We start from the raw sequence: 13,386 nt of genomic DNA, 5'->3' as shown, positions 1-13,386 counted from the left end.
TCTATTGAAAATTCCAAAAAGTGCAAGCAAAATGGACTTCAGACTTTTAAACATATAACCCTTCTATTCCATCAGAGAAATAAAGACAAAAGATCCAACTGAATTTCTTCAACAGCAGACTTCTTTATTTACTTAGTACTAAATCTTGACAGCCCAGCTTGACAGTTAATGGTCATGGTTAAAGCTACTATGTAGGAAAAGTGTAATAAGAAGATTTCCCCTGCAATCATTTTTTCAGTAGAACATTTACGTAGTACAAATTCTTAACTTTGGACTAAGGCAAAGGGTTATTGCTTAATGGCCAATTTATGAAATGTATTTTTCACAACATTCAGCCTTTAAGAATTTCTTCATGATGGAAATAAAGCCTTATATAATTACTTTATATATGAGCTACACTTACCCTAACTGAAAGGAGAGAAAGAAAAAAAGAAAGTATCCCAAATTCTTTGCAGCTCTTAAATAATGGAAGAAAAAAACCCCCAAAACTAATCACTTCCTTCAATGTGGTTAATGTGAGGCTAATGAGGAAGAAGTAGAGAGCATAACCTGAACCTCTGAAGAACCATCAGATTCATGGAAGCAAGCAGACTGAGGGAATTTCAGAAAATGTATTGAGTCCATTTTCTTGCATCAAAGAAGGATCAATTACATTTCAACCATTCCTGATGTATTTCTCTAATCTAGTAGTGAAAATGATTGCTTCCTATGCAACCTCTAACAATAAAATATAATTTTTAGAATATGTTTGGGTTTTTTTTCATTTTAACCTAAATTCCTCTTGATTCAACTGAAGACCAATGCCACCTTCTTTGCAGCAGCTTCTTACATATTGGAAGACTCTAATGTCTCCTCCACAGAGTCTTATCTAAACTAAATCAAATTTATTTCTATTTCTTCTCCAAGGTATCATTTTCTAGATCTCAGGTTTTTCTTATTACAGACCCCTTCCCAGTAATTCACACTTTAATAAGTTTCCCAAACACACAGTTCTGCAACTTCCCTTCAATCCCATCACCTCTGCTGCCACTGGCACACTCACTCTCCCTGGGGAGACCAACACACAAATTCTGTAGCTAAAAGTACTGACTACGCTACTGTCTTCCTTTTGGAAGTGATGGAACAGAAGATGTTGGATACACTGGCAGCTCCACTCTTCTTTGCCTTAACTAACACTTTCTAATGATAATATTTGAGGAGCTCAGAGGTTCCCTGTAAGAAGAAATGCCAAGCAAAGAGCCATGAACACGCCTTCTTTTTCCTTTCTCAAAAATTCTGATTGCATCCTGTTATAGGATACAGAGCCAAAAGATGTAAACTCCATGCATACAAATTTGACGTGCTGAAATTCAGGGAAATGCCCACTCAGAGATGAAAATATGAAAGTGCAATATCTTTTGAAAGAAAATGTTACCGACTACAATTTGCAGTTTCATTACTCTAGAAATGTATCAAAATAAGAACTACACTTTCTGATGAGACATTTCAGAAGGCAAAACCAGAAAATTCTCATTCAGTTATATTCAAGCTAGCAAAAAATCCATATGTAGGACAAGAAAGTAACAAGAGTTTACAGAATATGCCATATGTGTATTACCATGTTGAGTATTAGGACTGACACAGATCATAAAAGGCTGCAAGTGCATCTTTAACAATTTATATACATCTGGCTGAAGCTGTCAAAATTGTTCATCAGAAAGGCCAGAAAATGCAGCAGCATTTTACTAAAATTCTCATTCACTCTGCAGACTTCGTAAGCAGCAGAGATAAGGCTGAGCCACACAGCTAAGAAACAGGTCTCGTGTTTGCCAAATGCAGCATCCCTGACCTATGCCGAGGTGGGCTTTGCTTAACAGGTAGAGCAGCCACTCTGTCACCACAGCATGTTGACTGAAGGGAATTTATAAGAAATTTAGCAAAACTGAAGAGAAACCCTAAAGTGCACAGCAAGGAAGAAGCCTAAGCTCAAAATTTCAGTTTTACTCCATTCAACATAGTGAAGACGTCAGCTACTATAAAATCAAGGAAAACTACTAACATCTGCAATATTTCCAGGCAAAAATGTTACAGCTTTTTGTTTGTACAGCAAAACCAGAAGCCATGATAACGAGTGCAAAGAGATTTTGTATGAACAAAAAGCCACAAATCTCAGAGTAGAAATTTTACTCACAGAGAAGTCCACCTACAAAACGAAATGTCTCGCTCAAAGCACAGCAGACAAGCAGGAAAATAATCCAGATTCCCCAGCTTCCAGGGCAATGCACCAAACTCCCTTTGTAAGGTACTTCTACTTTCCAGCCAGAATAAAGCCAAGAAGTAAGTAAATAAACAGTGAAAAGCTGTTTCAGGTAATTTTGCTTTTAGTCATCCTTAGTGCTTCAAAAGCATTCTCATCTATCAGTTTCAAAATAAATACCTTTTAGCTATCTAAGTACACAAAATAACACAAATACTAATCACTATGTCACTTTTTGCTATAAATACCAGACACTGCAGTACTCACCGGTCTTTTACTATGATGTCACCACAGGATTGACAGTAAAAAACATAATTCCTCTGGGGTTTCAGACTTTCCCTCAAAGTGCAAACTGAATCTATAGATAGAAGGAGACACATTAATCTTCAACACTATGTAAAATTTTCAGCTACTTGTACAGAAAAATCCTGCCATATACCTCAAACCAAAAAAAGATTAGAATCTAACAAACAATTAGAATATACAATAGGAATTGTGTATGTGAATAATTATTTTAAATGTGCAAATCCTTGCTACAGGGGGAGCTGATATATTTATCTCATTACAGAGATTGTATAAATTAAAATTCAATGCCACTCTTTTGTAATGATATTTCTGCTAATCGGTGTCTCTGCAATAAGAGGGTACAGTCCAATATGTAACACAAAATAGTCAGGGGGTGAGGGGAAAAGGGCATTAGTTTTAAAGACAGGTAAGAGACCAGTCACTCTCAAGGAATAGATAGTAAGCAATACCCTCTGCAGGCCAGCAAAGCAAAAACAGTCTCACTAAAAAAAGGCTCAAAAAACTTTCCCAAATTAAAAAAAGGAGCTATAAAAGCTTCCCCAAAATTATCCAATAACACTAACTGGAAGAAAAAGCAAAACTGTAAGCTTAGCTCTATGTATTAATAGGTTTTGCATTGCTCCCTTCCTCAGACTTAAGAATCAAAGTATATTCTCAGGACTGGCATTCGGTGTTTACATTGCAAACACAAATGAAAAGTATTTTTAAAGGTTCCAGAATTTCATATTGGGCAATTAGCCTAATTTCATTAGACAATTAGTTTTGCAGCTAAATATAAAACATTAAACGTAAACATCAACATAACATTAAACATAAACATTAACATAAAAAAGGTTAACTAAGGTTATCTAACATGTCAATTGCCATCTGGTTCACATACATGTTTTTCACTGGTACAACTTTCAAAATTAAATATTCAAAACTTCACTTTTTAAGCATGTCTCATCAACAAGACACACTAAATAATTTTTGTATAGTTGAATTGACAAAGCACATTTGTAGTTACAGATTAACGTACGGAAGCATCCTCAGCATACCACAAAATCACCAGACTGTATTTCTGGTGCTGAAATCATTATTGTACATCACATACTCTACTGATCGTTTCTACTTTAAAACCACAGAATATCATTTTTTTGTTATTTAATATAGCTGTCTGTGTCCCATCCTGCTAAATTAATCTAAACATACTGAGCCTGGATGCTTGAATAAATGAAATCAACAGCTACATCACCATGCTTCCTATTTCTGCAGTCACATCCCAGACCTGAATTAGCAGCATGGAAATAAAGCAGGTAAGTTTGCAACATCAACCTCTGCAAGCTGAGGCTGTGAGAACAAGCTCCAGCACAAAATCGCAATCCTTTATAACCAAGTGGTGGGTGACAACCTCAGTGCAATAGCCTGGATGGATCATCTTACTGCATTTTCAGCTACCAAACACAAAATGGGAGGGAAAGGAAATAATTTTGAAGTAATATGGGGAAGCACGGGGGAAGAATTGAGAGCAGCTCTCAAACTTGTACATGCAACACTTTGCCAACCGTGTTTCCTTTTTGTTATGCCACTTTTTGCACTTTTGGTTTTTAAAACTGACAATTCTATTAAGTTTTATCAGTCCAACACGCGCATAACGCAACCCGGGAACCCCAGTCGGGTTCGGGTGTGGGGTGGAGTTGTGCTGCAGAATCTAAACTTTAAATTCTCTGTCCGCACACCGGTTAAAAGGCTCCGGTTTCAGGCAACCCTAAGCAAACCAGCCCTTTTCTTAATCCATGGGCCAGCCCCCGCCCCGCCCTTACCGGCGCCCGGCGGCGGGCGGCTGAGGCGCATGCGCAGGTGGAGGCCGTCGCCCGGGAGGTGGCGCAGGCCGCGGCAGGAGGACGGGGCCAGCCTGACCCCTGCCGGTAGCGCCGCCGCCTCGCAGCTCCCGCCGCTGCTCACTTCCAGCCGGTCCGCGGCCACCGTGACATCCACCGGCGCGCTGGGGAGGTCCGCCCCGCTGGGGAGGCAAAGCAACGGGTTTACCTCAGGCGTCAGGGCGAGCTGGTACGCGGTAACGAGCGGGGAGGATCCCAGCGCCGAGGCACCGGAGCTAGGCAGTAACTCGGTGGCAGGTGCAGGCACAACGCGGGAGCACGGGCCGCCGAGCCCGCATCGCGGGTGCACCGAGCCCGGGGCAGCCTGCAGCTCTCCCGCCGCCCGAGTCGCGCCCTCGGACCCCACGCGGTAACCCGGGGTCTGCCGTGGGGCTGAGGAGCAATCGAGAGAAACAGACCAGCGTTCTCAGGAAGCGTTTATTTGCACCGTGACTCTGCGCTTTTCCGAGTCGCGCAAGAGGCGAACAGGCGGGGGAGGCCCCTGCGGATCACACGGCTTTCGCCCCGTCCAAGGCAAAGGACGCGAAAACCCAGACCCGCCGCCCCAACGCCGCGCCCTGCGCCTCCCCCGCCGGCCCCGGCCCCGCTCAGCTCAGCCCGAGCGGCAAGAAGGCAGGCAGCGCCTCCGCACTACCGGATAACCAGCAACGCGCTCTGCGTCCTCCGCCTGATCTCCAGCAAGAACCCTCCGGCCATGCCGGGATGGGGAACGCTCCGGCCGCCCGCGCAGGAAGCAGCCGCTCTTCCGCCGGCGCAGGCGCGGTGCGGCCGCCACGGCCCCGCCTGCTCGGCGCCGGCCACGCCCGCGCAGCGGCAGCAAGGCGGCCGGGTAGGTGTCTTGTGCCTTCTATGCTCGCCCCGCGGTCAGGCCTGGGTGCCCGGGCCTGGGTCCTGTCGGGTCGCGAAGGTCCGAGGTCGGGGTCTGCACAGTCTGGCCCGGCAGCCGCTCTTGGGCTGGGCTGGCTCACGGGGTTTTCTTATTCCCAGCCTGTAGGAAACAACTATTTTGCAAATATAATAGGCCCAGGCAGGATCTCTTAGCAAAGCATATTTTAATAATGATTTTGTAAGACCGGGTGTTCTACCTAAAGGTAGGCACACCTAATAGGGAAAAAAGCCCCTGCTTATATCCCCCCAAAATCCCGGCCGCAGTTTCTCTCCCCTGTTCCCCATTGGTTTGGTAATTCAGGGTTTACAGACTGCCCCGATGCATACAATACCCTTGCCCTTATCAATCTATTTAAGATATGGGTTCCTCGTACTTTGGCTGCACTTCCCTCTAAATTAACTTGTAAATACAGGTATCAGTATGTATACAGGTATCAGTATATATTCTGGGAAGAGACTGCGTTTTACATTAAGAGTTCATAGTCTGATGTCTCTCGGTCCTTACCCCTAAATTAACTTGTAAATACAGGTATCAGTATGTATGTAGGTATCAGTATATATTCCGGCAAGAGACTGTGTTTTACATTAAAGATTCATAGTCCGATGTCTCTCGGTCTTTCCTCCCTGCTGGGTCAGGTGCCAGGTCCTCAGTTATGTAAAAACAACAGTTCTTCGTTAAACATTCCTTACAAGCCTGGACCTTGTGCACCTCAACATCTGCCTGTTACACACTGCTGTGAGGAGCCTGGGTCTGGGCACTGGGGTGAAGACTGGACACTGTCTCCTGTATGTGGTCTATCAAGTGCCAAGTAATGGGGGATAATCAGTTCTCTTGATCTACGGGCTCTGCTCCAGGATGCTCTTGGTCCTTGTTGCTGCCAAGGCCAGGCAGGTCAGCTTGCTGCCCACCAGGGTTTGTGGGCCTTCCCCAGAGAGCTGCTCCCCAGCCAGGCACTCCTTCCCAGGGGCAGCAGTCCCCCATGATAACTAGGCTTTGTGACCGGGAGACTTCCTTGGATTGTGTCAAAAGACTTCATCCACTTCCCCATTCTAACCGGGTGGTCTGTAACACACTCCCGCTAAGGTGTCATCTTCACTGGCATCTCTTCTGGTCCTGACTTGCAAGCTCTCACCCAGCCCATTGCGCAGCCCACACAAGAACTCCACATAGCCAAGGTGTTGCTTCACAGATCAGTATCATTGGTGACGCTGTGGATATGAATTGGGGGTAGTAGGCTGAGAGCCAGGCTAGCCTCCGCAGTATCTCTGCAACGTGTTGGATCCAAGCCCCTAACAAGCAACCAGCCTCCTGAGGCAGCAGGTCAGGTTGGCAGATGGGGTCCATCATGCCCCACAGCTGGGAGTCTCCTGCTGCTGTCAGTCACCAGTGAGCTAGCAGCTGGCCGGGGTCAACCCACCGTGCCCCTGAAGCTCTGTCCAAGCAGTGGCCCCTGCTGAGCCAGGGGCAAGCTCCCCAGTCTGCACTGGGGACTGTATCCTGTGGCATGTCACTGCACCACCACCCACCCTCTGCCGTGTGAACAATCCCCTCTGCACCCTTTCTTGCAGCATTACAAATCTGCCCGAGTTCCTCCCAATCCACATTCATCCACATTCACCCAGCTCTTGAATGCTGTCCCATCGCACTCATGCCAAACCGACTTCTGGGCACAGGCATCTGCTGCTCTGGGGTAAGGCTTTCTACTGCCTCTCACCAGGTCTTTTATCAAAGAGACTGTAACCCACTTTGACACCCCTGTGTGATCATCCCTTAGCTCATGAGCACTGTCCCCACTTCATCCAGCATGCTGCCCTCACAGCATATAAAAGGCTGTTGATGGGCTGTATTTGAGGACACAATGAAAGAAGCTTTTGCTTTGGGAAAAAACAGTATTTCCTAATGTTAGATGTTTACTTTCTATGAAACTCTCAAGACCTTTTGCAATTGCAGAGAGTTCTTTGAAAATATGATTTGCAAAGCTTCAAACAAAAAGGCAGATTTGGATGTTAATTTCCTAGCAATTTACTATCTAGGACATTATTACTTTGAAATAATCTTAGTCTTTGGAGTTGGCAAAACCAAGTAGATGTCCTAGGAGTGTCTCAAAGAAGGAGATGGAGTAAGGTCAGATTTTGTGGGAAAAAATAGACAATAATCAGTTAAACTGTTTCAACCAATAATTTATAAAGCGTGAATTTATTCAAGTATTCTAAGATCCAGATTGTAGTTTCTACATGCCATTCTGAGGGTGGTGGTTGGGGATTTTGGTTTTGTTTGTTTGCTTTTTTAAGGAAGAAAAATATTTAGTCCACATGGTGGCTTTCATTTCCAATTACTTAGTAAACCAACGCACATATTGCAGGTTAAATTGTTCTGAGCAAGCACGTCACACATCAGACATAAAATCCACATGATTATAGGAGAATCAACTCTTAGTATTAGTAAAAGGGCCTTGGGCCCTGACTTTACAAGGGCTCATACAAGGTTACAAGGTTATGAATAATAAGTATTTGCAGGGTGTGGACTTCATTTATTCAAAATTGTCTATTACAGGTTTCTCACCATTTCTGCAGTGAAATAATTACTCCTATAGAACAAGGGCACGTTGCATCAGTGGTGCATCTGGCCCAGTTTGACTCCAATGTGCTCCTTAATGTGGTCACTTCCCAGTACTTCCCCTGCATCTCTCATAGTATTAGGGATGCTGGAGGGTATATCCCTGCCTAGTTCCTTCAGTGTCCACTTACCCATGTGTTTGCCATCAATATGAATAATGCCTCCTCGAGCCTATGGATAGTGTCCAATTCCCTGCCTCTAGTGTCAATACATTCTAGAAGTTCACTATCTGCTTTGGAGAAAATCATTTTTTTAACAAGTCTAAAGAATGATCCACTGTTTTCATGAGGTGTCCCCTCATTCTCATACTGTGGAATTTGTTTAACAACTTGGTCTCTTTCATTATTTTGTAAATTTTAGTCAATTCTCTCCCAGCTGTTATTGCTCTTGCTGTAAGGTGGTGACACAGTCCGTTCTCTGTGCCTTCCCTAACTCTTCTGTATCCTTCCTGAGCCGTGAAGACACAAAGTGATGCAGTAATCAATCTAAGCTTGTGCTGGCATTTTCTATAGCGGCCAAATGACTCCCTCTATTTTGTTCTCAATATTCTTCTTGATAATGTACAGTGTTTTGTGGGGTTTTTTTGATTGCCACTGTACATAAAGTTGATGAAACAATTTCAGATAACTGTTTGAGAGCTCCAAGTTTTAACTGCTTCTACTAAATTCAGCAAAAGTGAAGCTTAGAAGTCTAACTGCTTGACAGTGCAGGAGCGTGTGAAGGCATGTAGTTATTCGAAGTCCCACCACTCTGTGAAGATCACCACTTTTAAATAGCTCCAAAAGCAGCACCGGCCCTAGTTGCATGAAATCTCAAATGCATTTATAAGCATCTTTAAATAAATGTAATTATAAATGCACCATTTTAATTGCAGATACATGACCTGTAAAGTCACACTCAGTGCCTCAGAAAACTGGTGGGAATTGTCAGCTTTCCAAAAAGTCACTGTTTCTCACCTAGTGAATCCTGGAATAGAAAAGGAATCACATTTCCTCTTTATTATTATTCCAAGTCTGGAGAATAAAATTAGACTCCATAAAATGTTGGCTGATAACATAAGTCACCAAGTAGAAGATTTATAAATTGGATTTTCCCCTGGCAATATTTTAGAAATATTTACTTGTCTTCAGACAGAATCTAAAAGATTTATTATATAAGCTAAATGCAGTTTTTGGGGTTTTTTTTGCAGTTAAGTCGTTTATAACCGTAATAACTGATTGCTATTATGAAGCCTGCTTAAATTTGAGAACCGTAATGATGGATTTGACACTAACAGATTGCAGCCTAAGAACTGCATCCTTCATATTGTGGAACTGGTCCCTTGAAAATCGGTCTTGCAGTAAAAAATTCCTTACAGTATTGTCTGTGTGGGCATCTCGCACACCTTTCTGTGTAAGGACTTCAGCATACTAATCAGAACAGATTTCATAAAATCCTAAATACAACTACTACTAATATAATCAATAATATTTTCTAAAGTACTGCCTGCCTTCCGTTTTTACGTGCACTATATTTGGTGAACTATGTAAAGATTAGACAAAATCCATATATATATATATACATAAACCCCGTATTTTTATTTGCATCAGTGCACATGTCCACTTGCTCGTTTTCCCCATACATGGCAGGACTACATCATCAAGGAGGCCCGAGAAGCTCCTTCACGGACGTTCACAGCCCACGCGTACTGAGCCAGCTCCTCCTCCGCATAACGCGCAATTAAAACGGCTTCCCGCCAGCCCAGGTGTGGACAGAAACACATCGCTACGCACGTGCGCGCTCTCGTGCTGGCAAACCAACCGCCGCGGCCCATCCTCCACCACTATGCGGACCGCTCAGCGCCGGCCGCTGCGCGTTCACGCAGCTCCGCGCCTCCTGCGCGCCTTTGCGGCCGCGGCCCGCCAGGGGGCGCGGTGTGGCGGCGCGGTGCGGGCGGGGCGGGAGGCGCGGCGCGGTGCATGCCGGGAGCTGTCAGGGCGGCGCGGGGGTGCCGGTGGCGGTCGGGCTCTTCCGGCTCGGGTCGCTCAGGTAACGCCGCTCGCCCCGGCGCCCCCCTCTTCTCCTTCCTCGTCCTCCTCCTCCCGGCGCAGGTGGGCTGTGGGCCCGGCGGCCGCTGCCCTCCTCACTCCCTGTCGCCGCGTCTGTGTTGGAGAGGGCGCCGCAGCCGAGCGGGGTCCGCCCCTGCAGCCAAGCCGGCCCTCTCCTCTCCTCTCCCCTCTCCGGGCCGGGCCGCGGACACCGTCGGGGAGAGTGAGGGCTGGCCCGGGCCCGAGCTGGCCTGGGGGCGGGGGCAGGTGCGGCGGAGCCTGGCGGGAGCGGTTAGCCTGGTAATGGCTCTGCGTCAGTTAACCTGTGGCGTCTGGCTCCCCCCAGTGCCGCTCCGTGCTCTGCCCCGGGCTGGCCCCCGGAGCGCACAGTGGGCCCGGGTGGGTTTCGTGGCTGCAAAGCTTCTCTCCCTCCCTCCCGCCCCAACCCCGGCACCTGCGGCGGGCGCTGCTGGCGAGGCCTGGATTCGCGGGGGGGCTTCCTGGGGGAACCTCTTCCCGCCCGGGATCGAGCTCGGCGTTGGGCTGCCGGAGCCGTCCTGCTTTGACCTTGAGCGGATAAGGGCTGTGGGCCTGTTTTGGGTCAAATTCCGGGCTGGCTGCTTGCTCGGCTGTACCAGTTGTTGCGGGTGATGTTTGGAAGGATACATGGCATGTATGGCTGTCCGTAGTTTGTGTAGTGCAGGCTTAAATTGCATCTGTTGATGCAGGGACTGCTTTAAATCTTGTGATGATCACTTGAAAGGCAAAAATATTTGACCACCTCTGGTGTTACAAGTTTTTTTTTAAAGTAATATTTGCATACCTATAATAATAACCAGAAAACCCTTAACAGTTTATCTCTTCAAGTATGCTAAAATATGCTGGATATGTGGTACAATTTTTGATGAGCTTGTTCAGGGTGACTCAACCCTTTTATTTTTGTTGTTGGTTAGCAAGAACCCTTGCACTCCAGCATCTTCTTTCTGTATGCAGTAATAGTGAATGTGTTATGATTCTCAGGTTAACTGCATAATGTGATACCTGAATTCCAGCTATAGGAGTGTGCAGTGGTGGGGAGACTCTATCTAAATAGTGATGGGCTAGATGCTTGTCGGAAATTAGGTTATACTATGCCCCTTTTTTATTTAATAGTCTAGACTATTATAATAGTCTTTCATTTTGTTGCTGAGCTTTGTTCTGTCTGTGTTAAATACTTATGCTGGCCTGGCTGTCAGATGTGCTTATTTTTTTTTTGTTTGATATATTGGTAGCTTTTCAGAAACAGTCTGAAATATGGTAGTCCTTTTGCAGGTCTAATAATAGTGTGATGTCTCAATATTGTGATTATCCAAAATGTACAGTCATTTTTAATATAACGTGGATGAATGTTGTATGGAGGAATGTCAGTTTGGAAACAGGTGGAACGTCAACAGTGTAATTCCTGGTTTTGTTTTAATTTAAATGAGAATACGTGCTTTTGGAAACTAAGCAGCCTGAAAATGAGAGATGGTGAAGGAGAGACTGTATTTCTAACTTAATGAATGTCTTACTTTCCCAGCTTGTTGGTGGCACCTGTAGTGACAGTAGATGTTTAAACAGCATCTTGCAAAGACAAGTTATCCTATACCTTATATTAGTGAAGTGGCTCTGCATTTGAGTGGTTAGTTATGTTTACATGTTAGGCCATGTTTATACTGGTAGTGCTTTTCTTGTGTAAAAATACTGGCATGCTACGCTGACCACTAGAAATAACTCATCACATGCACAGTGAGCTACATGAGTAAGAACGCAGTCTGTCTGGTGCAAGTGGGCTCAGCCTGTGTTCTGCCATTGTTCTCCATTTGAATAAGGGGAGAATGCACATATGTGTTCATTGCTTAGTTCTTGGTTCTCTTGAACCCAGTTACTGCTGTCTACCTTCAGCATCTTCGCACTTAGCTGGGAATGACTGCTTGGGCTGGGCTGACTGAAAATACTTATTACTATTCTACTTTTTTTTTTTTTTCTTTTTTACTTTGGAACTGTGTTATGTTAAATATGCAGTGTGTGGAAGAAGAGGTATGAAGTATGTTGTAAAAAAACCCTGGTTTGAAAATTGTTGAGAAAAATAGGAGATAGAAAAGAGGCTAAATTAAATAATACCTGCTAAAACATGATACAGAAAAATTGAAGTAATTTATTTGTATGCACATATGTTGCCTTTCATATTAATCATTATGTTGCCCTGACTTGTAGCTGAAAAGAAGTTGAATGACAAATAGAAACAGTAAGTGATATGTTTCTCTCTGAGAGCTTGAGCAGAAGAAAACTGCAGGATCAACCATTTTTCCCCAATAACTGAAACAAGAAAACACCAGATAGACTCAGTAATTATTTCACTAGTCAACACAACACTGTTTTTGCCACAAATTTTTAGTTCAGTATAAGCATAAAAGTTGTGGAAAGCTGAGGGATGGTGCTTTGCCTAATTTGGTTACTAGTTTCATTTGCAAAAATCAAAGGGAATTTATGTACATTTATGTACATTTATGTATTTTCTGGGTTGCTTCTGAGGATAAGGAGGGCAAACAAGTTTTGGTCCAGCTACCATTTTCAGAACAGTCAGAAGAGGATTCTGCTGAACAAGTTCCTTTGAAATTAATCTGCAGAATATGTGAAATCAGATGCATTACAAAATATAACTGCGATCTAGGTAATGTGTAGGTATATGTATGGTGTATGACACTAATTCAGAATAAAACTATAGAAATGACTTGAAATTTGACATGAATGAATTATTATACTTCAAGGTATAATAAAAAAAGAAGTTGGACAAAGTCTTGCCTCAATGTATTTCATTAAGTGGTTACCCAAGTAAGGCAATACTAAGGACATGAGAACTTCTGACATTTTTTGTTGAAAGAAATATCAAGGTTGTTTGGAGACAGAAACTTAAACTCAGCTGAAGCTACATATTAATATGATGGGTATGGATGAATAAAAGGCTTACCTAAATCTTCAATTTTAAAGTTATTGTGAGCAAAGTATAAATGAATAAATTATCAGGCCACCGTTTTTGGAGGGTTTTTTTGTTAAGTTGATAAATTCTGTGTTAAACTATGTATCAGAGTATTTAAAGAGATGTCACAATGTGAAGGTACAGCTTTATGCTGGTAGTGCTGTAAGCATTATGTAAGACAGTGAAACTCATGTAATTCCCTTTTTTTTGGTGTTTGCTTTTTTTTTTTTTGGTTGGTTGGTTGTTTTTTTTTGGTTTGTTTTTGGTTTGTTGTGGGTTTGTTTTTTGGTCTACCAAGCTGAAAAGTATTCAGAAGTTGGCAAACACTCCTTTAAAAAAAAGTGTAGTACTAACTTAGTTTTAAACATAGTCACACTTGTTTGAGTTTTTCATTGTTACGTTTGCTATGGCTTTTTGCTTATTTCTTTATTTTA

General features: G+C 43.8%; 2 protein-coding genes across 8 annotated transcripts in view; one reads left to right on the top strand and one right to left on the bottom strand.

The window, feature by feature from the left end:
* UBE3D (ubiquitin protein ligase E3D) overlaps positions 1–5,989 on the bottom strand; it is an 83,090-nt gene extending 77,101 nt beyond the window's left edge. For 2 of the 6 annotated variants that reach the window (XM_082049661.1, XM_082049662.1), the window contains exons 1-3: positions 5,057–5,988; positions 4,345–4,544; positions 2,504–2,594 (exon numbers count right to left, since the gene is read on the bottom strand). In XM_082049661.1, the coding sequence (XP_081905787.1) occupies positions 2,504–2,594; positions 4,345–4,544; positions 5,057–5,118 (353 nt within the window). In that variant the 5' untranslated portion in view covers positions 5,119–5,988. Of the gene's footprint in view, positions 1–2,503; positions 2,595–4,344; positions 4,545–5,056 lie in introns of all 6 variants that reach the window. The other 4 variants (XM_082049658.1, XM_082049660.1, XM_082049659.1 and 1 more) reach the window with 4 other exon arrangements.
* Positions 5,990–9,897: 3,908 nt separating this feature from the next.
* The window catches only part of DOP1A (DOP1 leucine zipper like protein A), a 64,285-nt gene continuing 60,796 nt past the window's right edge, over positions 9,898–13,386 (top strand). For both annotated transcript variants that reach the window (XM_082049280.1, XM_082049279.1), the window contains exon 1: positions 9,898–9,955. The gene's annotated coding sequence lies outside the window, so the exon portion shown is untranslated. The remainder of the gene's footprint in view (positions 9,956–13,386) is intronic.

The sequence above is a fragment of the Streptopelia decaocto genome (assembly GCF_964273445.1).
Source record: "Streptopelia decaocto genome assembly, chromosome: 3".
Lineage (NCBI taxonomy): Eukaryota > Metazoa > Chordata > Aves > Columbiformes > Columbidae > Streptopelia > Streptopelia decaocto.
The sequence above is the reverse complement of the archived record's forward strand: the minus strand, read 5'-3'. Positions and strand labels throughout refer to the sequence as shown.